This window comes from Podarcis melisellensis (genome assembly GCF_964234715.1).
Source record: "Podarcis melisellensis genome assembly, chromosome: 15".
NCBI classification, from domain to species: domain Eukaryota; kingdom Metazoa; phylum Chordata; class Lepidosauria; order Squamata; family Lacertidae; genus Podarcis; species Podarcis melisellensis.
Window position 1 is genome coordinate 38,056,149 of NC_138532.1, and position 23,997 is coordinate 38,080,145.

Sequence of the window (23,997 nt, forward strand, 5' to 3'; positions counted from 1 at the left end):
GTACTCATGAATGGTAGGTGTTTGTATGAAGTCATTTAATGGTACAATGTATTTATGTTCTTAAGTGTGTTGTGTGTTGAATAACAAGTGACTAACAAGAATTATTGTTGTCTTTTTACTTCCTACTAATAAAGGTTCTGTTTTGAGTAGAGGTTCAACTAACTGAATTTGTGAAGAAGTACTAAAAGTTCCATGTTCCCTGCAAAGCAGGGGCGTGTGGAATAGATGGGCTGGTTTCTTTGTTTTTCTTGCCTTGAGTCCTGCTATGTAAAGCAAGGCTGGGCTTGGCATAACCTGTACTTCTGAACATTCCTGATTTTAAATTTGTGTGGCAGGGACAAGTTTCTAGGCCTCATGGTCAAAAGAAAACAAACACTGCCTCATTGGACCAGACTAAGGTCTCGCATTCCATTTCCAACAGTGGCTGGACAGATGTTTCTGGAAGCACCTAAGGCTACCCATGTACAGTGCTGGAGGCTAACTCTGATGGCTTGACTTTGGCATCTGATACGCCGAAGTATACTGCCAGGAAAATTGAAAATATTATACACACAGAGAGAGCTAAGAGATGCTCCAGTATTCTGGTGATGGTACACCTGCAGCAGGGACGGTGTCCTTCCAGATGTTTTGGATTCAAACTCCCAAGCTCAGCTATGGTCAGGGATGATGGGAGTTGTAGTTCAACAGCATCTGGAGGGATCTGTGATCTGAAGCACCACTCATTAATTGCTTGTTACCACCTTATGTACCTGTTATTGTTCTTCAGTCCTGCACAACTCAACATTGCGGCCAAGTTTTACTCAGAGTAGACCCACTTGAATTAATGGAAACAAGTGAGTCACACCCATTATGCTTAATAGGGTCTGCTGAGGGTAGGACCAGCATTGGCTACTGTCTCCTTTCCCCTGTCAGCCCATCCTGAACCAGGCATTTAGGTTTGGGCAAAATATGGCCTACAGATTGGAGCCACTTTAGGTAAGGCGAGCACATTTGAACAAATACTCTACACGTGCATGGTTTTTGCACGCAAAATAAATCTGAATTCTTGATGCAGAATTTAGACACTTTCAAAACAGATGACAAATAACTCTTATTATGTTCCAAATGTCTTCCTAAATTGACATGCCTCCCTCTCCCTCCCTCCCCCTTTCTGAATGGTGTAATTTTAGAACGGTGCAATTTGGGCATGTGATGCAGCTTTTAGCTCCTCCGGCACGTGCCGAGCCTCTTGAAGCAAACAAGTTTTAAAAGGCAGGAGCCTGCGAGCTGGAAGGGGAGAGGCGAGCCGAGCTTCTGCCTCGGTTAGCTCTCCCACACAAAAGCTGAGCACAAAATGCGTTTGGGAGCCGCCGTTCAGTGCTTAAGCTCTTCCCGAGTGCCAAGGCAAAAAAACAACAAAGAACAACTTCTCCGCTTCCATCCTTCTTTTAATCATTGCAAGAGGTGTGAAGGCCCACTCTATACTTTAATAATAGATTACACGTCCCACAGCTCTTCCCAAAAGTTCATCGCTGCGGAATGCCAACAAAACATTACATAGTACAGTTTAGAACAGGATGAGAAGCCAGCCTTCGTAGAGAGCTCTTCGCCATCCTCTCTACCGTTCAGCAAAACGGAGGGTCTTTGTGTCAAAGCAAAGGCTCCCGCTTCCCCCTTCAGGCTTTGGAGATGTATCCTTCGCGGATAAGGAAGTCGTAGATCTTTCTGGTTTTGTTCACGTCGATCTTGATGAGGGCCCGTGCCTGGGCAAGCCTCAGGCCCCCTTGCTTCTGGCACTCGTTGACTAAGGCCGCTTTGTACTCCAGGTAGGCTCCGGGGACCAAGCGAACTACCTGGCAGAGCTGGGAGAGAAGGTCAGAGGTCACGCACACCCCGTCAAACATTTCCCCACCCTGCCCATCAACTTCCCCAAGGCTGCACTACCTCGGTAACCCTTCCAGGTTAGGGAAATATTTCAAAATCGGGGGGGGGGGGGGGAGCGCAGCCACCCAAAAATGACATGTAGATGGAGTCCAGCTGCAGAATGAGGAAATGGAGTGTGGGGAGATAGAACACAAGAGTTGGGGAACCCTTTTCTGCTTGAGGGCTGCATTCCTTTCAGGGTAACCCTGCCAGGGGCCACGTACCAGCAGTGGTCAGGGCCAAGGGCAAAAGTGCACAGAGCAATGAAAATGAACGTTGTATTTTGTGCAGTAGGCTTGTTTCTACGCACCTCTTGCCCACCCTCCGTCCAGATAAGCAGGGAGCGTTATTAGAATCCACCACCCTGCTCCAGCCAGGCACAAACGCTCCATGGGGCTGCAAAGCGAGCCCTGCGAGGGGTGGAGTCTGGGCTTGGAGGGTGTGGCTGGCAAAGGGGTGTGTCGGGGGGGGGAGTTGGGCTGCATTTGGCCTCTGGGCTGTGGCTCCCTAATCCTCTACTGCAGCGTTCTAGGTGAACCTTCCCAAGGTGGGTGCCTTTCAGCGAGTCATTACAAATGGAGAGCTCCCAAAGACCACACATGCCCTCCGATAATCCAGAAAGGCCATGTGTTTATCATCCGCCGAAGGTGGGCAAAACCCAGCCTTCTAAATCTCTGCTTGCATTTGTGTGCATTGGCAGGGAGGGAGAAGAGCTTGCTCCTTCGCAGCACTAGGAAATATAACCAACCTGGGGTGAGAGGGCTAGCTATGACTGACGGAGCCTGATGGGGGACATGCCAATAAGGACAGCTGCCTCTTAATCCCCCGCAGTCGGGCCAAGCCTGCTCCCTTTTATATCTTTTCACAAAATTGGCACTCGGCTCTGCCCAGCGATAACAGAGCCAGAACAGTTCTGCGGAGCAAGGCTCTGCAGGCGGGAGTTCTTAAATCCTGGAAGTTTATTACCGAGGCAAACCCCCAGCCTCTCCTGGAGACTGAAATGGGGCTTCTGCAAAAGGCCTGCCGTCCAATTTAGCAAGGCGGCGGCAGCAGCAGCAGCTGTTCCCCCAAATCCAGCTCGCCTCTGAAGTTCCCAGTGCTATATAATGACCCCGTTGGAGACACCAGCTGCTTATTTCCCCCGCTCCTCCTTCCTTTTAATAAGGAAATGCTCCGGCAGGAACAAGACGGCAAGAGCAGAACGTCTCGGGAAAACGCAGCTCCTTCTTGGTGCCGCAGACAAGGTGGCTTCACCTGTAACACGGGAAGGCACCCAAAATGCCAATTTAGTAGCTAACTGGTGGTGTGTTTTGTCGGGCTGGGAGAGCTTCTGGGAAAAGGCTGCACATCTAAGATTTGCCTGGGAGGAGCAAAGGAAAGCAGCTCCAAAGAGAACTGGTGTTATCAAGTGGCCCCAGAGAAGGACTGGAGAAGTACAGTGGTACCACGGGTTACATACGCTTCAGGTTACAGACTCCGCTAACCCAGAAATAGTGCTTCAGGTTAAGAACTTTGCTTCAGGATGAGAACAGAAATTGTGCTCCGGTGGTACAGCAGCAGCAGGAGGCCCCATTAGCTAAAGTGGTGCTTCAGGTTAAGAACAGTTTCAGGTTAAGTACGGACCTCCAGAACGAATTAAGTACTTAACCTGAGGTACCACTGTATTGCTGCTGTCTCCTTAAAATAAATCCTGGCCCTTTTCTTTGGAACGAGCTCACTTACCCTCAACTCTGTTTCTATTTACACACACACACACACACACACATGGCAGCATAGACACATAGATCCACACTTGGGTACACACGTCTTTTTTCAATATAAGACTAGCTGAGCTGAGGTGGAGGTATTCAGGCCCTCTTTGCAGATGCTGGAACACATAAAGGTGCCTAACACAGAGTCAGACCATTGGTCTGTTTAGCTCAGTGTTGTCTATGCTGAGTTACTGCAGAGTTTCAGGAGCGGGGGTTTCTCTCCCTGACCTGCCTGGAGATGCTCAGGGACTGAACCTGGGACCTTCTGAGTGCAAATCAGACGCCCTGCCACTGAGCTAGAGCCGTTCCTGGCTGAGATCAGACAGGCCCTGCCCCTGTTGAACTTCTGGTGCCTGGTGATGACGAAGCGTCCATCCCTTCTATTTTACGGTTAATGTTAACCGATTTTATGCTGCATCCCTTTTGTATCCCTCCTATATTCCTATTGCACACTGCTTAGAAATTGCAGTTTTAAACTGTACAGTCATACCTCATGTTACGTTTGCTTCATGTTATGCTCTTTCAGGTTACGTCCCACGGCAACCCCTAAGTACCAGAAAGGGTTACTTCCGGGTTTCACCGCATGTGCAGAGGCACTAAATTGCGCTTCATGCATACGCACAAGCACCAAATCACGCCACGCACCTGCGCAGATACGGCGCTTCAGGTTGCACGCTTTTTATGTTGCGAACGGGCCTCCGGAACAGATCCCGTTCGCAACCAGAGGTACCACTGTATATACATTATGTAAATAATGTAAGTGTGGGGCTAATGACATTCTCTTAAGAATGTCGCCCAGCAATATAATCCTATCCATAACTGACCCACAGTCGCAGGCAAATCTAGTAGCACACTTGTGGTTTTGTAACGATGGGCAACATCACAAAGAGTCAAGTGAGCCGGTAATTAGGGCAGCCTTGTAAACAAGCCCATGGAAGTTACTAGCCTGCTAGCAGGTGGCAGAGGGTTCAGGCACTCTGTCCCTTTCGCAGCAGCTGGCTGACAACCTATGCTGTGCACAGAGCAGGGGCTTTGCTCCCCTGCCAGCCTGCTTTGCTTCCATGCTGAGTGCAGCAGAGGGGAGAAGCAAGGCTGCTACCTCCCGTGCGCAATTCTGTGCACTCACCAGCATGCATCTCCTCACTGCCTGTGGCCACCAGGCTAGCTCTTAAATACTAGAGCAAACGATCCCTTGCAACGTGTGCCTCAAACTCTCATTGCAATAATTTCACGTCTTTCAGCCAGAGCAAGTTGTGGTGGGGAGGCCTGTGGCTCAATGAGAAGAGTATCTGCTTTGCCTGCAGAAGGTCCCAAGTTCATCCCCAGGTAGGCAGAACTGTACCCTTGCCTAAAACCCTGGAGAGCTGCTGCCAGTCAGTGTAGACAATATCGAGCTAAATGGACCAATGGTCTGACTTGGTATAAGGCACCTTCCCGTGCTCCTATGCAGGCCCCGCAATCAGCTACCTGTTGTTGTAACTGTTTTTGACTGGGGCTTATGGTTTACTGTTGCCCGAGAGGCCAATGGCCCTTTAAAGCTGCGGTTTCCCCAGGCAGCCTCTGTTCCCCATTTACCTCTTTTTCTTTCTCGTTAAGTTTCTCTGTGCCTGGGAGACCAGTGAGGTTCAGCGGCGGTGCACTCCGTCTACCTGCGAGGAGATAATAAAAGCAGCATAAACACCCAACCGCAGTTAACAAGGAGCTGGTGGCTCTGAAAATCAACTTTTGCTCTTCCTGAAAATGTTGCAGCAGTTGGGAGGGTGTGGGAAGTCAGGATAGTCAAAGTCAGGTGCCTGCAGAGAGCATCAACTATGGTTGTTGGTTTTTTACTCCTTTGATGACTACAGTATCTACAGTCCTAGTGTGCTATTTTGAGAGCACCAAAATTGGGGGGGGGGGACAACCCACCACATTAGCTTCTGATGCACGTGACAAAGGTTCACTGACATTATAGTAACAATGCAGGAAGAACAAAATGAATGCTGTGGCCCTCCAGATGTAGATAGATAGATAGATAGATAGATAGATAGATAGATAGATAGATAACAGGGTGAAACTGCCTTTGCCCCACAGCACCTGTCATGTGGGCTGGGGCTGGTGGGAATTTCGAATCTGACAGCATCTAGAGGGCCGTAGGATCCCTGCCCTGAAAGAGATGAAGGTGGCGCGGAAAGGATTTGAGATAATACATCATATGCTGCTGTTTCCCCCCAAATCTGTTTTTGAGTTGTGTGTGCTTTTATGAGTTTGACACAGCATCGACCTCCGTGTTTGGGCTAATAATACCTTTTAAAGTTTATGGGGGATGGTCCACAGCTCAGGCTCAGTCCCTGGCATCTCCAGTGATGAAGGGTTTCAGGTAGCAGAGTAGCGAGACACAGATGTCTGAGAATGGGAGAGAGCTGCTGCCAGTCAGAGCAGACAATACTGGGCTGGGTGGACCAGTAGTAAGTAAGACGCTCAGTGTGCCTTGCACTTTGCACTGTTTATTTTGGGTTCCTGCAACAAGCCTATGCACTGTACCTTCCTGGGGATGGGAAGTATAAGTCAGGTTTAGGCAAAAGCAGGTATTAAAGGGAGTGAGAGAAGCCTTCCAGGAAGCCACTGGTGTGGGAGAGGTTGGATGGTTGGAATGTTTGTGACTGAGGGCCTTCAATAATGTGTCTGGGTTGCTGTGACCAGGATGAGGACTCTCAAAACTGATGGGGAATTAGATGCCGAATGGGCTTCAACATTGAATCTACATGGATTTTGCTTTTTATCAGGGACGGGGAGCCTGTGGCCCTCTGGATGTTGCTGATTCCGACTCCTATCAGCCAGCATGGCCAACGGTCAGGGATGATGGGAGTTGTAGTCCGGCGACATCTGGAGGGCCCAGATGTTCCCCTCCCCTGCTGTGCATAATAGCTTTTGATTGCAAGCTACTCCAGCCTCTGGGACTGAGCAGGATAAAAAAATCCCTATCAACGTGTTTATTTACTCAGCAGTTAAAAGCCCCACTGAGCTCAATGGTACTTAAGTGTATTTACCAGGAAGTAAGTGCCGCTGGGTTTTCACGGTATGCAATTCCTGGCAAATGTGCTCAGGACTGCAGGCAAAAGCAGGGAAGTGCAATTTGCTCAGCTGCTTAAGTGCGGATTTGAACCTGGCACATTCAGCTGTGAATGCACCTGAACCACACCTAACCCTCACACTGTGCAAAGTGGGGCAGTTATGGGTGACAGAGACATGTCTATTAGGCTCGGCCACCTTTCCTCTGAGGCGTGCAGCGTGGAAAAAGTTACAGGCTGCAGAGCTGAAATGTGGCTGCGTTACTCACACTGAAGCCCATTCAGGCTTGTGAGATGTAATTGCTGGAAATCTGCAGCCGAGTAATGGCTAAGAGCCCCTATTAGAAAACGAGCTGTCAAGAGAGAAATCTCGTGTGTTGTTGTTGTTGTTTTAAAAATAGTACCCACATTCAATCAGCCTCCCTTTCGCCTCCATCTTGAGGGCCCCCAAAGCAGCATTAACTACTAATGTCTTTTAATACGTTCCTGGCTCCAGCTCCACCATCAAATATTGCATACGGACCACTGATTTGGGGGAAAGACAGCAGAGGGACCTCTTCACAGGAAGGTGCAAATTGAGGAGCTGGAGACACAGCTCACAGCCCCTATATGCGCAGACAGCCACACGTGAAGTGCTCTTTGCCATGGGATGCCAGCACTGAAATAAGTCAAGCCAGGACTGAGCTCATGACCCTGGAAGAGAAGGGTGTGTGTGTGTGTGTGTGTGTGTATTTGTGTGCTTGTTCTCCCACCATTCTGTTTTGGCTCGTTTATTCCATTCATTCTTGCATCTATATCCCTCCTTTCCTCCAAGGAGCTCAGGATGGTTCTCGCCCTCTCCAGATTATCCTCACAACAACCCAGTAAAGGAGGTTAGATTGTGGTCACCCAGTCAGCTTCAAGCGGCTAAGTGGGGATTCGAACCCTGGTCTCCCAGGTCGCACTCTAACCACCACACCACGCTGGCTGCCAAAGATTTGGGAGCGTAGGAAATTTGGAAGCCTTATACTGAACTTATTCTGAACTGCCTGAATTGATTGGCAGGGTTTCGGGCAGGGCTTCTTCCTACGACAGCTCTGCCTGGAGATGCTGAGGAATGTTGTACCATAGACCCCATGAGTCAATAGACCTTCAGAGGTTTCCTATCCCAGGGGTAGCACCTCCGAGAGGCCCCTGCTCTGCTGCGGTTGGTGGCTTTCCGATGCCTGTTTCCTGGTCAGCAAGGAGTTTGTGTGGGAGGAATCTGCAGCTGCCCAGCATGCAGCAACCTAGTCCTTCCTTTTAATAACAGGGTGGTGTGGGATTAGTAGTGCATTAACAGCTAATGGGTATGGCTTGTTTTCCCCATTTCTAACAGCACTGAAACTGGTGCAAGGGCTGGAAATGTGGGTGGAGCCTGGAAAGCACTCACCTGAATTTGAGGTTACCGGCATTGTGGGACTCAGGCCAGAATCTCTAAAAATGAAATTTTAAAGGAAAACGTATTGTGAATAAGCCTCATGTGGCACGAGAATAGGTAACACACACATTTTTTTTCCACGTGCAAAAAAGCCCCCCCCCCATCTCAATCTCAGCTGAGCTATTTTATACTCCTGGGCCTATCTTGTGCTGGTTCCACCCCCTCGCTGAGGTTGGTGGGACAGCCCTTAAATGGGCAGAGCTCTGGCCTGAAGTCTAGTGCTGCACCCCCCTCTGCAAGTGTATGGTGGTCTGTCTGGACGAGCAAGCTCAAGAGTAGCAGTGGGGCCCTAATGGCTGAGGATGCCAGCCTTCAATGGCTCCAGAGCTACCATCTCTGGGGCTTTCGGCTTGGGGCGTGTGCCTCAGAACTTTCTGGTTGCCTGCGCCAACGTTACTGGACGGCAGGATTGTGACAGGCAAAAGTGCAGGAAAGGGCCTGGAATAAATGGTAGGGAAGGCACGGAGATTTCATGAAAAGAAAGAAACAAGTTATACTGGAAAGCACGTGGGCAATGCCTGCTGAATTCTCAGAAGACAGAGAATGGGCTAAATTAGTATTATTTATTATTATTATTTTGGCACAGAGTATATATGTTTCTGGTTGGCAAGGCTTATCCTGGGTTTTCCCAGAACAGGCGCTCCCACCTGGGTAGGAAACATGCATTCCTGTTTTACCAGATTATGTTCTTAAAGTCGCTTAGCTCCACCTTTCTTTCATTAACGAGAATCTTGGTCCTGAGCAGATATTTCATGGCAAAATTGACACAGATGATCCTTAAAAGCAGATTCAACCACTTACTTTTTTGTATTATGCCACACCACACACCCATTTGCTTATTCTGGGTTTACGAAACAGCTGCTCTGTGCCAATTTTGCTCTGGTTTCACTAAAAACAACCACCCCCAAACCCTCATTTTTGGTTGACATACATGTCCGCTTGCCGACTGAGCCACTGCTGACAGGCACTGCTGTCCTGGATATACTGGAGGACTTCGGAGAGCATTGTGCGCTTCAGGCACTCCTCCTCGCGGGTCTTTTTGAGCCGATCATATGTTCTTGCACCTGCGCCAAGAAAACAATTGGTGATATGGCTCGCCAGACAAGCGAACTGCCACAGGCAGCTGACCCATGCGAAGAAGGCTAAGAAGGCAAAGCAGCTTTGGACCCAAGTTAGCCAGAGCCATGCATTTCCAATGGCTCTGCCCCGAGAAGGGCTGATGTTGGATACAAACCATATGTACATTAGATGTCAAGTGTGGTAGATGTTGACATTGACCAGTGAGTCCTAAAGCTGTAGTGCTGGGAAATCCCAGCATTTGCTAGTTCTAGCAGCAATAATTTACATGCGGGAATTTTTTCAGCCCGAGGGCCGCATCTCCTTCAACTCAGTCTTCCGGAGGCCACATGCCAATGGTGGGTGGGGCCAGAGGCAATGTGGGCGGGGCAATGAATGTATTTGGAGGCTGGGAGTTGTACAGTGGGCTACGTTCCACACATATACATACCCCTCTCCTCCATCCAGGGAAACACAGAATTATCAGAGTTCAAGGACACATTCCAGCCAGGCAAAAACACTCTAGGTGCAAAGCAGCCAGGAGAGGATGTGAGCTAGGGAGTGTCCCAAGGGCCAGATAAAAGAGGCTTTTTTGGGGGGGTGATTTACATAACCAGCTGCAAGAGCCAAGGGTCTCTCATCCTGCCAGTGAATTACTGACCTGTTTTCAATTTAAGATTGAACTGAGCTCAGGGTTAGTTACTCAGGGATAATTTGTCACGAAAACCAGCTTTGCTTAGGGGGGTCTCAAATATCTGAAGGCTTAGTAAAGGTAAAGGGACCCTGACCATTAGGTCGTCGTGGCCAACTCTGGGGTTGCGGCGCTCATCACACTTTACTGGCCGAGGGAGCCGGCGTACAGCTTCCGGGTCATGTGGCCAGAGCAGCTCATGGAAACACTGTTTACCTTCCCGCCAGAGCGGTGCCTACTTATCTACTTGTACTTTGATGTGCTTTTGAACTGCTAGGTTGGCAGGAGCAGGGACCGAGGAACGGGAGCTCACCCCGTTGCGGGGATTCGAACCGCCGACCTTCTTATCAGCAAGTCCTAGGCTCTGTGGTTTAACCCACAGCACCACGCGCTCCTTATTCAGGAGACAGCTAGACTAGGCTTGTCCTGTCTTATGAGCAAAATCAAAAAGCCCAAAGCAACCACTCAGAAGTCATCTTGGCATGAAATGGTGTATAAATACGTAAACAAACAAGGAACTAAAATGATGATGATATGTGAGTTTGTCTGCTGACACAGCAGAGAGGTTTGTCTCTCTCCCTGCTTCTCCAAAGCAGGAAGCTAGACTCTGATGACTAGGCAGGTAGATATAGTCTTCCCTCTGATGAAAGGCACTCCTGCATTCATGAGTCAAACAGGTAAATTCCCCAACGCATTCAGAACTGGTCACCGCTGCAGAATCCAGCCATTTGCCTTGTGAGGCGTTCCCTAAAAAATCAAGGGATTCAAAGCAGTTCAAATTGCTGCTTGCCCAACCCCCAAATGTACAACAGACTGACACGCAAATGAACGTATTTCGGATGGAAATTACTTACGATAACGTTCTGTTTTGAATTAAGTGCCACAGCAGCCCAACCATGGCTAACTTATTCAGCATGTACTTACTGCAGAAATTGGTGATCCCCGCTGTCCTGTACTCCTGAAGTCGTTTGATTTCCCTTCGCAGCTCAAACTCCACTGGGTAGAATAACAGAAACATTTTTTAAAAAAAGGAATGGGAAAAGGTCACCCCGGGTGCCCTATCCACTACTATACAACCCTGGCTCTTCGTACGTAATGCGGTAGCTGGAGTCGAGTCTGGATCCCTCAGAATTTCAGCCCTACCAAGTTTCTAGCTGTCTTTTGAAAAGGCATTTATTTATATTCATTTTTTGGTGTAAATGTGGGGAACACGCCCCCCCCCCCATGTATACAGGATAAACATCCGTTAACAAAGGAACTCAGATCTACGATGCTTCCATTGGGTGAGAGCATCTGTGGGGATGGGGAGAGGCGGACATGCTGAGACAACTGCTGAAGTACTTCAATGCAACAAGTCTCTCGAAAAGCTGGTGTAGGAGCCAAGTAGCTGCAGACATGTTAATGAAAGTGACAAAGGGGAAACCGGGTCTCTGTGAGCCAATCCGGGGCCTGAGAAAAGAGACGGAAAAGCCAGGCAAGGTAGATCAGTGATGCCAGAAATGTGACCCAAGTCCGAGATAGCTGTCTCGAACGGGGATTAAACACCAGTGTTGGGAAGAGCAGCTTCTTGTAAAACTGCTTGAAAAAATGAATTTCAGAGGTGGGAAACAGTTTTTCAGCCTGAGGGCTGCGTCGCCTTCTGGGGACCATGTGCCAGTGGTGAGTAGGGACAGAAACAAAATGGGTAAAAAATGCCTTCATACACTAGGCTAATTTCTACACACACATCCTTCTTTATCCTCCGTTGGGTAGAAGTGTTGTCAGAGCTCAAGGGCACATCTGTGGGGTGTAAACCAGGGACAGTGAGGGATTTGGTTTGGGGAGAGTTTTGAGGGCCAGACAGAGAAGGCTGGAGGGCCACGTTTGGCCCCCAGGCCTGAGGTTCCCCACCCCTGCGCTATACCTTATAGAATATGGTATACCCTTATGAGTGAAAAACGGTGTGCAAAAGCTAAGAGGGCGAGTTGGAAATTCCCTAGTTTTCTTTCCGGCCAGAAACTGGACTGAGGTCCTAAGACTAACCTACCTCACAATATTGTAAGGATAATCTGGAGAGGGAGAAAGCCAGGCATGTCACCATAAAGGTGAGATATAAATGTAATAAAAAAATTAAAAGTGGCTTTATTTGTATACTGCTTGAAGGTTTGTTTGTTTTTTAATTGAAAGGCATATATAATTATTACATGTGTCTATGAAGCACACGGAGTTCTTTGAAGTGCTATGTAAGTGTTAGATATAAATGCTAAAATTATTATTATTACTCTTAATGTTTATTTGCTTCCAAGCAATTAATGGCGGTGTGTCAGGGAAGGGGAGAAGAGGAGGGCAAGCCGGCCTATCGATTGCTCCATTTTCAGACATGAGCAGCACCTGCACTTGATCACATTAAGAGACATTAGGAGCTAATTTTTTTTAAAAAAAAACAAAAACCTTTCCCGAGTAACTAATTAGAAAAGTTTTAGATCTCAATAAAACCACAGCTATGCAGAAACTGCCGCGCCCATTTCTGTGAAAAGTCCCTGGCGTGGAGCACAGAAACAGCTTTGAAGTTGTTGATGTGGGCGTTGCATCAAACAGAAATAAGAGGAAATGTAGAGGGGAATAATCGTTTACAACTGCCTCTGCTGGAATGCAGAGAGGCCAATTAAAGATTGTTAATTATGCAAACTAGATGAGTGGTTAGATGATGGAAGAGTGAGGCACCTTTGAAAGGCAAAGCCTCCAACAGGATGCCAAGTCATGGGATCCCCACGACTTGACACTTAGTGGCAGCCTTGTCAAAATCTCGCTGAAATTCTGCCGCAAGTGCTTTCTGGGACAGATTTTCTAATAATAAAACAACTCATTAGTAAAGGTAAAGGGGCCCCTGACCATTAGGTCCAGTCGTGACTGACTCTGGGGTTGCAGCGCTCATCTCGCTTTATTGGCCGAGGGAGCCGGCGTACGGCTTCCGGGTCATGTGGCCAGCATGACTAAGCCGCTTCTGGCGAACCAGAGCAGCGCACGGAAATGCCGTTTACCTTCCCGCTGGAGCGGTACCTATTTATCTACTTGCACTTTGACGTGCTTTTGAACTGCTAGATTGGCAGGAGCAGGGACTGAGCAACGGAAGCTCACCCCGTCACGGGGATTTGAACCGCCGACCTTCTGATCAGCAAGTCCTAGGCTCTGTGGTTTAACCCACAGTGCCACCCGTGTCCCTAAACAACTCATTGGAGGGCTGCAAAACTCCTGAAGTTCAGGAGCCTCCAAGTTCCTCATTTCTACAGCTGTTTCTGTCTTATCCCTCCCCCTACAAAAAAGTGACATTCACATGATTGGGGTAGTTATCTGCAAAACTGAATATTTGGTTTCTGTGAGGGTAGAACGATTTCATATATCACTTTGCATTGTTTCCTTCGGGGTAAAAGTGCAGAGACTTGGCTTAAATTGTGGGTGGTTCCTTTGCGCTTATGCTGTTCCTTATTCAAAGCCGAGACCAATTAGTAACTGTACTTGAATGAGGGCCAGCTTCTCTACTCTGGACAACTGGGTTAATTTCACAACACCTTGCACAAGACGTTGTGTGTACGTACATGTGTCAGCAACTACTGCCTAGAAACCTGTTGCTTTGTTCCAGGGACATGAATCACAACTGTGTTATATACATGAGAGTTTTGCTTCAAGACATGCAAAAAAAAACCCCAACACAGGTATTTGCTGCATGCTAGCTTGGGCAAATGAAAAAACAAATATAGCTGTCACAGTTGGAACAAACTTGCGAACTGCATCAAATCAGTCACTGGGCAAAGCAGGAGGTTTTGATCCCTTCCCTCAAGTATCTGTTCAACAATGACAGAACAGGTTGTGTGTGGTTATTTCTCTCAACCCATTTTCTTTGCTGATCTCCTGTCCTAAAAGAAGGGGTCGGGAGCATCTGTGTCCAGCATGGCCAATAGGGACAGGGATGATGGGAGCTGGGAAGGCCAGAGGTTTGGCCACTCCTCTCCACACCACGGTCTTCCTTACGAGATGTGATTTTGGAAATAAAACCTTAAGATCCCCTTGACAGACTTTGCGGCCATTAAACAGCCTGTAATAAAGCTATTTATAATACCACTATTGATCTTCTAACTGAAGCAGCTGGAATAGCCAGACTGGTGAGTGTACTTTATATCTGAAATGCTAAGGACTGGGCAGGACTGAACACACATCTGTTGGCCTCCAGATGTTGCTGGGCTTCATCTCTCATCATCCCTGACCATTGGCCAGGCTGGCTTGGACTGATGAGTGCTGGAGTTCAGCAACATCTGGTTGCCCACCACCATGCTAAAACCTTGGTAAGCAGAATCCATCACTCAAGCAACGAAAAGAAACCAAATCCCATGCACCAACTATTTTATGTGTGCGCCAACATGTGTGTCCACACTCAGCTGTGCTTCTTTTAAGACAGGCATCCCCAAACTTGGCCTTTGAGCTGTTTTGGGACTACAATTCCCATCAACCCTGACCTGTTAGCTAGGGATGATGGGAGTTGTAGTCCCAAAACAGCTGGAGGGCCGAGTTTGAGGATGCCTGTTTTAAGGGCTTGGCACAGCTCCAAAGCTTGCATCCTGCTATGGCAGGAGTGGAGGACCTTCAGCTCTCCAGATGTTACCAAAATACAACTCCCATCAGCCCTAACAGTCATGGTCAATGGCCAGGGGTGATGGCAATTTGGCAACATCTGGAGGGCCAAAAGCACAGGGGCCGATTCAATAAAAAGGTTTCACAATTTCCTGCCTTTTTTACTGTACCACAATTGCGGTGGAAACTGTATATGCCAATGATATTTGGGGAGGGGGACTTTTACTGCTAATATATATAGAGAGAGAATTCATGTGTGACCCTTAGCATGGTGCAACGTGAAAGAGGAACACAAGCATGAAAGACAGAAGACCAGGTGATGCCTACATGCGTGACTTTCTATGAATTTGTCGTGCTCCGTTGGTCCCAGGATCCTTGCAAAGCGCCTCATGGTCTCGTAAAGATCTTGAACCTCTTTTGGGTACCTTCTTTCCAGAACTGCAAGACAAGGGGAGGACACAGAAAGCTGCTTTCTTAGCAAAGGAGAAAAATGCAGATTCAAAGGAAACACCACGAATGCGATGCTGCCTCTTCTCGGGTGGAGTCCATGAACCATGCGCAGGTCAGATAGAAGTGATTGTGTGCTTAGCTGAAAATTCCCGATTTGTGGCTATTTATTCTTAACTATTCTCCTTAAATGGGTTCTCTCCAGGGCTCTGGTCCATTTTCCAGTGGTGGCTGGTGCCCATTGGGACTGGTGGGGCAGAAGACAGGGAAGCCAGTGGTAGGCAAAGCCAGAGCCAATGACAAGGGGGACCAACGTATTCCAGTTTTGCCCTCCTCCTCCCTGCTGGTTTCCACAAAAGAGACTAAGGAGGAGAAGAAAGTAGGCGGGCAGTGGTGGCACCCCCAAACTGGCCGTAACTAAGCAGGGAGGCAGGCAGGTGGGGCCCTGGCTGAGGGGGGGGGACTGAGTTTGGTGGGGAAGTGTGCCATTTTCCCTAATGGATCAGCCTCCAGTGCTATTTTCAATCACTGAAATGCGTTCCATGGTGTTAGCCTGCTTGTGTGTTCATGTATCTACCTGTAGAACCCCTCCTCTCAAACCTCTTAAAAATTTGCAGCTGCTCAGTTCAAGCAACACCAACACAACATCTGGTTATGTGGGGCACAGGTATTACACCTTGTAAGCATGCAGGTGTTGGGGCTGCGAGTTATCAGGAATGGACTGGCATTTTTCTGCTTAGCAGAATCCATCCATTCTGGACCAGTTAGTACCGAGATGACAATCCCAGCAGGCCAAAGGTGTGGGTGACCATAGTATGTGGCTATTGGGTGTTTTGTCTCCAGCTTAATAACAACAGTTACAATAATAACAAAAATACACATGCATTTTAAGTAGCCTTTTTGAAAAAATGGATTAATACACTGCTGTTGCATGGGCTTCTAGTGGCCTCCCATCCAAGAGGCTGATAAGATCCCACCATTGCTATAGCCATATACTACCGGCAGAATCAGAGGCACTAGCCTTCTGATACCAGTCACTGGGTGACTATAGCAGGAGAGAGCTGTTGTTCTGCTTGCCTGCCTACCATAAATGCTTAAAGCCATAAAAAACGCAGGCCCCAAGTATCTGAAAACCACCTCCATCTCTACACACCTTCTCAAGTGTTAAGCTCTGCAGAGGGGTGGGGTGAGCTCTCTTGGTTTATCCGCTACCCTCAGAAGTCCGGGCAATGGCACCCCCTGGGGACTTTCTCCGAGGCGACCCCTAAATTGTGGGATTGTGGAGGATTCCCTCCCCATAGAGGCACATCCAGCACTCTCACTTTACAGCTTCTGTTGTGCAATGAAGCTGCACCTCTTTACCCTGGCCTTCAACGAAGAATGTTTGTTTTGCAGGATCCACCTCTTCTATTCATCGAAATTTATATTGTTCTTTTCTGTTTTTATAATTGTACATATATTGTTATAACCTGTCCTGGGAGCTTATGGTGAAGGGCAGGCAAAAATAATAATAATCATATATATAAATGAATCAAATAAAATAAGCAGCTGGTTGGACACTGTGGGAAAGAGGATTGTGGGAAGGACTAGACAAACTTTTGGTCTAATCCAGGGGAGCCCCAATGCTGCAGAGTCAGAACATTCGCCGGAACCACTATTTGCCCCCAGAGGTAATTTCATAAACAGAAAATAGGAACACCAAGGTATTTAAAGGGTGAATCAGGCAGCATCCTTTCAGGCCAATTTTAGCCAGGCAGCACAGCCATTAAGGCTGACAGCCGAGATACTCACTCTGGAACTTTCTGAGGTTGATGAGTCCGTGGTCTCTTATAATTCTGTAATTGAAAAAGGTATAGCCTGTATTAGGGCCATTGCCCAACTATAAACAAGCAATCCTGCAACAGAAAAGTTATCCTGGGAATTCCTAGAATCTCGTTAGTAATATTTTCCAGGAAAGGCTAGGCAAAGCTTCTCTTAGGACTACAGTCGTAGCTTGGAAGTTGAACAGAATCCATTCTGGAAGTCCGTTCGACTTCCAAAACATTCAGAAACCAAGGCACGGCTTCTGATTGGCTGCAGGAAGCTCCTGCAGCCAATCAGAAGCCACGGACCCTGTGTCAGACGTTTGGGTTCCAAAGAACATTCGCAAACCGGAACACTCACTTCCGGGTTTGCGGCGTTCGGGAGCCAAAATGTTCAAGTCGCAAGGCATTTGACAACCAAGGTATGACTGTCCTTAGACACATCAGCTGTCTTCAGGGTGTGGTGAGAGGCCTTCTCTACACAAGCATCAGAGTGAGGTGCTAGAATCCTGAGGTGGCAGGATGGAAAGGGCTGTAGCTTAGTGGAAGAGGGTCTGCCTTGCATGCAGAAGGTCCCAAGTTCAAGCCCCAGCATCTCCAGGTGGGTCTGGGAAATACTCCCTGCCTCTGACTTGAGGAACTGCTGCCAGTCAGTGTGGGCAATACTGAGCTAGATGGTCAAACAGTGAGGCAGCTCCCTACATTCCCATGACTGCGACAGTTCAGTCTCCGAGGATGGAAAACACAGTTTTTAAAGTTCCTACCCATGTTCTGTTTTGTCTTTAAACGGCATCCAGGTAAAAAAAAAAATACCTCTCCTGTTGTGCTAGATTTCTGCTTGCAGGGAATTTTTTTTTACATGAGAGAGCATTCCAAAATGTGAACCTCCTTACATGCTTGCAATTCAAAGTGCTATTGCACATTCCACTATCACATGCTACTGTGTAGATCAGGCTTCAGTGTCTTAAGATACCTTCCCAAGTCCATGAAAGCAGCATATATCCACAGGCCTGTAGACAGCCTCTCCCTTGGTTGACTGTAGCAAATAAAACTGCTTCCACACGTGTCCCCACAACTGTAAAGCCACAGCAATGATAGCTCTGCCCCGTGTTTGCACAGAGCAGCACTATGACTCTCCCCATGGCATTTCTCCCTCTTGCTAGGAGAAGGCCCGGCTAAGGAGAGGCTGGGGACCAAACCTGTTTTATTTATTATTCCCAAAACTGGCCAAAACTTCTTGTTAGTCTTTGCTTTTGTGCACACTTTTATGGAGGTACGAAGAGCAATTGCAATGATAAATAGCTATAGAAAGAGGTGCGTGTTAAAGAAACACCCAACTGATAAGTAAGCAGAAAGACAGCCTTTGGAAGCAGTTTTGATTTGCAACACCAAGAGGGCAGCGGGAAGGTATTTATAAACCTTTTATGTAGCTTGCAGCTTTCTATAAATAGAGGCAACGTGATAGCATGGAAAAGGCGCAAACGTTTTTAAAAGCACCAATTTGGGGACATCAACGTTACTCCTTTAGCAGGAGATGCTAATTAATTCCTACCCTACTTCATATTCTGATGCATGACTTAGCCTTGGAAATAGATTCCAGGCCCGAGGGCCTGGCATTTCCTTACTCTGTGTTAAAACCATAGAGAATTACCAGTGTTGAGGCGCCTGTAAGTGCACATGATGTTTTCTTACATCTTTATTCCTGACTGGAAAAGCTGCTGGAATGTTTTAATTCAAGTCTGATTTTAACGTTTTAACTGAATTTTATTTTTATTTTGGTATTGTGATATTTGTAGCCCGCTAAGAGTCTATAGTAGTAGAGTGGTACATAAATTGTATGAATAGATTAAAGGGGGGAAAAACCTATTTGGCCAGCCCTGTCCTGCGTGGGACACCCTGTTCCTTGCCTTCCTTCTACCCCAGGGTCTCTCAAACCTGATGGGATCATGCCGTGCTTGTGGATCTAGCACACCCACCTCTCTAAACCTAGAAACTTTACTGGATGTGCTTGCGTTCTACACCCCCTTGTGCCGCCTCCTCCTCACCCAGGCCCAAGTTGCATCACTCCTATTGGCAAAGTGGTAGACCATCCTGCCATGCATGCCTGAAGTCTCAGGTTTACTCCCTAGCATCTCCTCCTGCTTCAGAACATTGAAGAGCCACTGCCTGTCAATGCAGACAGTACAGAGCTAGATGGATCAATGGGCCTGACATCAATATAAGGCAGCTCCCTATGTTCCTTCCTGCTTCCTCCACCTAACTACCTACATCCCTGGTAGCACGTTCAGCCTGCCAAGCTGGGATTTACTCTTGCCTTCTCCGCTGGGTAGCCCAGTGCGTGGCAGCTGCGAAAAGGGTGAATACCAAACCAAGGATCGGAAATGACTTAGGACCCAAATATCTGAGACCTGCTCCTTCCCTACAGACCTCCTCGGGTGTTAAGATCAGCAGAGGGGGTCCTCTTGCTAGTTCTGCCGCCCACAGAAGTTCATGGTTGGTGGCATTCTCTGTCGTGGGGTTCCCTCCCCACAGAGGTGCATCTCACACCTCTATTATATAGCTTTTGGCAAATGCTGAAGACGCTTCTTTTCACCCCTGGCCTTGGGCACCTGAGATGTGTGCGACCCACCCTACTCCTGTAACTGATTTGACTATACACTGGGACTATACACTGGGAATCCATTACACTGGGATTCTTGAATGCAACTCAAATTAAAAGTCATTTTAATATTTTTAGGCTGAGGTCTGACAAGTGAGTCTCCTCCAGCCACATACTGACTTTAAATTATCTGCTGAAAAGGGCATTTTAACTGGGAGGGTAGGGGGAGAAAAATGCACTACACTTCCATCAAGTTAACTACTTTTTAATAACGCACCTCGACTTGAACTACACGTTTGAAAAAATATTGAGATGTTGGGAGTGTCACTAAATAATTCTACAGAGAGTCAGGTAATTGGCTAAGCTGCTGACACAGAATGTTTTAATTAGCCAACTCATCGGCCTCAAGCTGGAAGTCCACTGTAGCAAAGTCTGTGGTGTCAATTATCTGCAGGTTGCGGTAATTAGAGGATGGAGTTAAGAGTACCGGTGTCTTTATACCAGGATAGACATCACGTGTACAGCTGGAGAGTGGATGGCTTGACACTTGCTGGATATATCTATGTTTGAGGTTCTCAGATGGAGGTATGAATCCTTCCAGCAACACCTGCAGCCAAGCTGGTGCCAAACGTAGTGCTCTGCTTTCCTTTGGACCACATCAGTGAGGCTGAGAGCGGGGTCATCTTCTGGGCACCCCAGAACCTCTTGACACACTCCCCAGGCTTGCGTCCCAAGGAGGTCACTTCGGCGCTGCTAATGCAGCAGTTTGACTTCACCCTCACAGGTGCACTCCATTGCTAATGCGGGTTTTTTATTGTCTTTTTTTACTGTGATTGTTAGTTTACTCTGGGACTTTCTAACCTAAACCTTGGTTATTGGGGGACGGATGTGAAGGCAAAAAGCAAAGCAAAAAGTTTGGAAGTCCTTGCCCGCGACAGTCCTACCTTCAGATAACAACTTTATATCCAAGGGGGAAAGGTGTAAATATCTGCCACACAACCCCACCTTCTTCATATTCTCTCCCCATGGTTTGCTGATGTTCAAATTTGACACCCAGCCCAGAATAGCTATTCTGCAAAATCTTTGTCACAGAACTCAGCAAGCACACTTGGATTTGAAAGAATGAAAAAGCCAGGAACTCACTTTTTCCTTCGTTGCCTTTCCTTTAACCTCGAGTGATAGATATCTACAACTGCAATCTTCAAAGCTGTGAAGGTTCCATGAGAGAGAGGAGCAAAAGAGATGAAAAGAATAAATCCTTCACACTTACAGAGAAATATATAGAGAATTAGCACAGAGCTTATCTCCCAAATCCCCAAAACAACAGCCTGTTTTCATCACAGCGTGAAAAACGACATAGGCCTCAGCAGGGAAGAGACTAGCCAAATCTGGTTTTTGAGATGTTACAAGAGAGAAACCTTCTCAAGGCACTGCAGTGGAAGCAGTTCCAAAGTCTGTATATGAACTGCCGCTGTTTTGAGTCTTATTTTTAGCTGCTTTGATTTGATACATGACATATTTGCATTCCATTATTGGAGGGAGAATGCCTCTGTATGCCACTCGCTAGGAATCACAAGCAGCTGCACTCAGGGTCTTGCCTGTGGGGCGTTCCATAGGGGCATCTTGCCAGCGATTGTGAGAAGAGGGGCCTTATACATGACCCAGAAAGCTCTTCCTATGAACTGTGTGTGTGTGTGTGTGTGTGTGTGGTGATCCTTATTGTTTTAGGGTAAAACGTGTGACGAATATATAGTTGAGAGCTTATCTTAGGAGGGCTTGCTCTGGGAGGTGGCACAAAAATGTTGAAACGTATAATGTGCCCCTGCGTTGTGGGACCTTGCCCCACTGAGGTGGCTCCCACGCGGCAGGATGTGCATGTGAAGAAGGGTTAACATTCCTGCATCTTGCTAAAAGCCAGATAGCACATAAAACACCAATGTTTCAGGGATCCAAACATGGCTCCCCCAAAAAATCAAGAATCGTAACTGAGGCTGAAACTTTGCAGTAGCAAACAGTGTGGCGCTCGGGCGGCGGTGGTGCTCCCCTGAGCTCCTGACAGCTGAGCCACTACTGCTTATCAGGAGGGAGAGGGATGAGGTGGCAGGAAGGCCGGGGGGGGGGGGCAAACACTTCAGCAGAGCCAATCCAGAGCTCCTGCTGCTGCATTTGCACCATGCTGGCCTCACTGCTGCCTCACCCACCCTTTCCTGGTAAACGACAGGCACTCAGCTGCCAGAAGGTCAAGGGAGCGATGTCCCCTGCAAAGCTGCTGTGTGTGTATATGTGTGCATGCATGTGTGGGGGGGATATTCAGCAAATCAACACAGTAAAAAAAATTACCATGTAGAATCATAGAATTGTAGAGTTGGAAGGGACCCCGAGAGTCAGCGAGCCTAACTCCCTGTAATGCAGCAATCTCCACAAATGGTCCCCCATCCAATTTGAAACCACACTGGACCCTGCTTAGCTTTGCGAATGTGCTAGCAGATTTATCGCTGCACCACTAAAGCAACTGGAGGACCACTAAACCATCCAATCTCTGAGTGGAGATACCCCACATTTCCTCTTATAGCTTCACAACGCAAAACACACCGTGTAAAAGTTCCGAGTCATCCTCCACAAAGTCTATATCCCTTAAATCCCATTCAGCATAGTTGTCAAATTCCTGTGGGAGGAAAAAACAACAACTATTGACACAGATGCTGGCAGAAGCCAGGATTTCCACTGTCCAACAACAGAAAGCATAACAGAACTTGAACATTTCCCTGTGGTATAAAAACATACGGAATTTGATCGCCGCAAGAAAAAATAACACTTAAATTACAGGTTTCCGAGGGAAAGGAGGGCCCTGAACACTTCTATGCAGTTTAGTGGGAATTTATTTCGTGTTTCGGATTTCGACAGGCAGCAATCTCTTCCTGCACCATCCAGAGAAATATGGATGTCAGGATTTAAGATCAGGTGTTGCAACTTTGTACAGTTACTCCTTTATTTGCCCTGCCTTGTTTTAGATATCTTTAAGTTGATATTTTGCTGTGGTTTGCATTTAATACTATGAAAATAAACAAAAGGGGTTTTGGTTTTTTTAAAAAAAGAAATTTGTGGATTTTTTTTAAGGTCTCAAGAACCATCAATTTAATGCAAAGGAAGAGATAGCAAAAATGACAAAAGAGCTTTGCAACAACCCCTTCATTACCAAAGTCTTCAAGGCAGCAAATGGACCACACCACCAGCAGTTCTTGTCACAATTCCTGGCGATTTGGGTCACTTTGCTGCCTTGAAGACTTGGAACCAGACTCCTGCACAGCTGGGTGCTCTGGTTTGGTGTGGGAGGGTAGCGAATAAAAGAAGACAAAGCAAAAAGTGTTGCTTGTTGATACACCCACTTCCAGATCCTGATATGAATTTAGCAGGAACCTGATGCCAATTCATCAGCTTCTAACAATAACAACAAGAGCAGCAGGTGATTTGCAGCGACTCTTCTCCAGTTGCGAGCATCTCTGCTGCACAGACTGTGTATTTAGTCAATCTTGCTGCTCCCCCAGCGGGTTCCAAGCGGTATTGCATCCTATGCTTGTTTATTAAGTGCCCAGTGCCACCAAATAACCAAGCCAATCCTCTGAACTAGGGGTGGGGAACAGCAGACCCAGGGGCCAAGTGTGGCCTGCCATGCCTATCTGGCCCTTGGAACTCTCCACAAGCCACACCCCTTATCCCCCGATTCACACCTCTCACTGCTAATATTTTGCACCCCAAGTGTATTTTCCTGACTGGGATGTGCCTTGAACTCTGAACATGCCTCCTGCTTGTCGTAGAGAAGGGAGGGTGAGTAGAAAATAGCCTACTGCACAGAAGTAAAAAAAAAAATGTATTCCTTGCTCTGCCCACCTTTGCCTCAGGCCTCGCCCACTATGTGGCCCTCGGGAGGTTTGTCAGAAAAGAATGTGGCCCTTGGTTCCCCAACCCTGCTCTGAATCACCACCACAAGCCGAAAATCCCACTATAAGCTCTAAAATATGACATGAGAAATACATTGCAAGTGGTACTGAGAAGTATCAGATGCAGAGACGAAAAGGCTTTCATTTCATTCATTCATTCATTCATCCACCCCCCTGCCCCAATTTCATGAATTGGCTCTCAGCGTTGTTTATGAAAACAAAGGGGTGGGGTGAAGAAGAAACAGGAAAATAACAAACAGAATCGTAGAGTTCTAATCCCAGCTCCTGCAATGCAGGAAACATTTGCTCAACGTGGGGCTCAAACCCAGCACGCTCTCAAGCTTTACCAACTGAGATACCCCAGCCATAACAACATTCATCCTATTTGTTTCTGGCAGGAAAGGCAAAGAGCCGAATGAGTTCCTACCTCAATGAAGTCTGCTCTTGCTGGCATGTATCCAGCCATATCCCTGGAGAGCAAGGAATCAAAGGTAGGCCGCGGAGGATCTTCAGCAGCTGGGAGGGGGTGGAAAGCATGTTTTAGTAGTGGGCCAATTTAAAAATAATTATTTGCACCTCCTCTCCTCTCAAAGCAATGGAGGAAAAAATGGTTTGAATAGCATGCAAGGGGAAGGAAGTGCATTTGTTAGCTTGCTTTTTTTTAAAGTTCCTAAGTTAATAACTTGCTATGAATTTC

General features: G+C 47.4%; 1 protein-coding gene and 1 long non-coding RNA gene across 5 annotated transcripts in view; one reads left to right on the forward strand and one right to left on the reverse strand.

The window, feature by feature from the left end:
- Nucleotides 1–16,746, forward strand: part of LOC309358042 — a 50,323-nt gene extending 33,577 nt beyond the window's left edge. The window contains exons 2-3 of the long non-coding RNA XR_014163301.1: nt 4,895–4,979; nt 14,951–16,746. This is a non-coding gene — a long non-coding RNA (uncharacterized lncRNA). The remainder of the gene's footprint in view (nt 1–4,894; nt 4,980–14,950) is intronic.
- Nucleotides 1,407–23,997, reverse strand: part of TADA2A (transcriptional adaptor 2A) — a 30,181-nt gene continuing 7,590 nt past the window's right edge. For all 4 annotated transcript variants that reach the window (XM_081890520.1, XM_081890522.1, XM_081890521.1 and 1 more), the window contains 10 exons: nt 23,728–23,816; nt 21,955–22,027; nt 20,506–20,569; nt 16,753–16,796; nt 14,842–14,952; nt 10,834–10,905; nt 9,094–9,226; nt 8,115–8,158; nt 5,229–5,302; nt 1,407–1,841 (listed from right to left, as the gene is read on the reverse strand). In XM_081890520.1, coding sequence (XP_081746646.1) covers nt 1,656–1,841; nt 5,229–5,302; nt 8,115–8,158; nt 9,094–9,226; nt 10,834–10,905; nt 14,842–14,952; nt 16,753–16,796; nt 20,506–20,569; nt 21,955–22,027; nt 23,728–23,816 — 890 coding nt within the window. In that variant the 3' untranslated portion in view covers nt 1,407–1,655. The remainder of the gene's footprint in view (nt 1,842–5,228; nt 5,303–8,114; nt 8,159–9,093; nt 9,227–10,833; nt 10,906–14,841; nt 14,953–16,752; nt 16,797–20,505; nt 20,570–21,954; nt 22,028–23,727; nt 23,817–23,997) is intronic.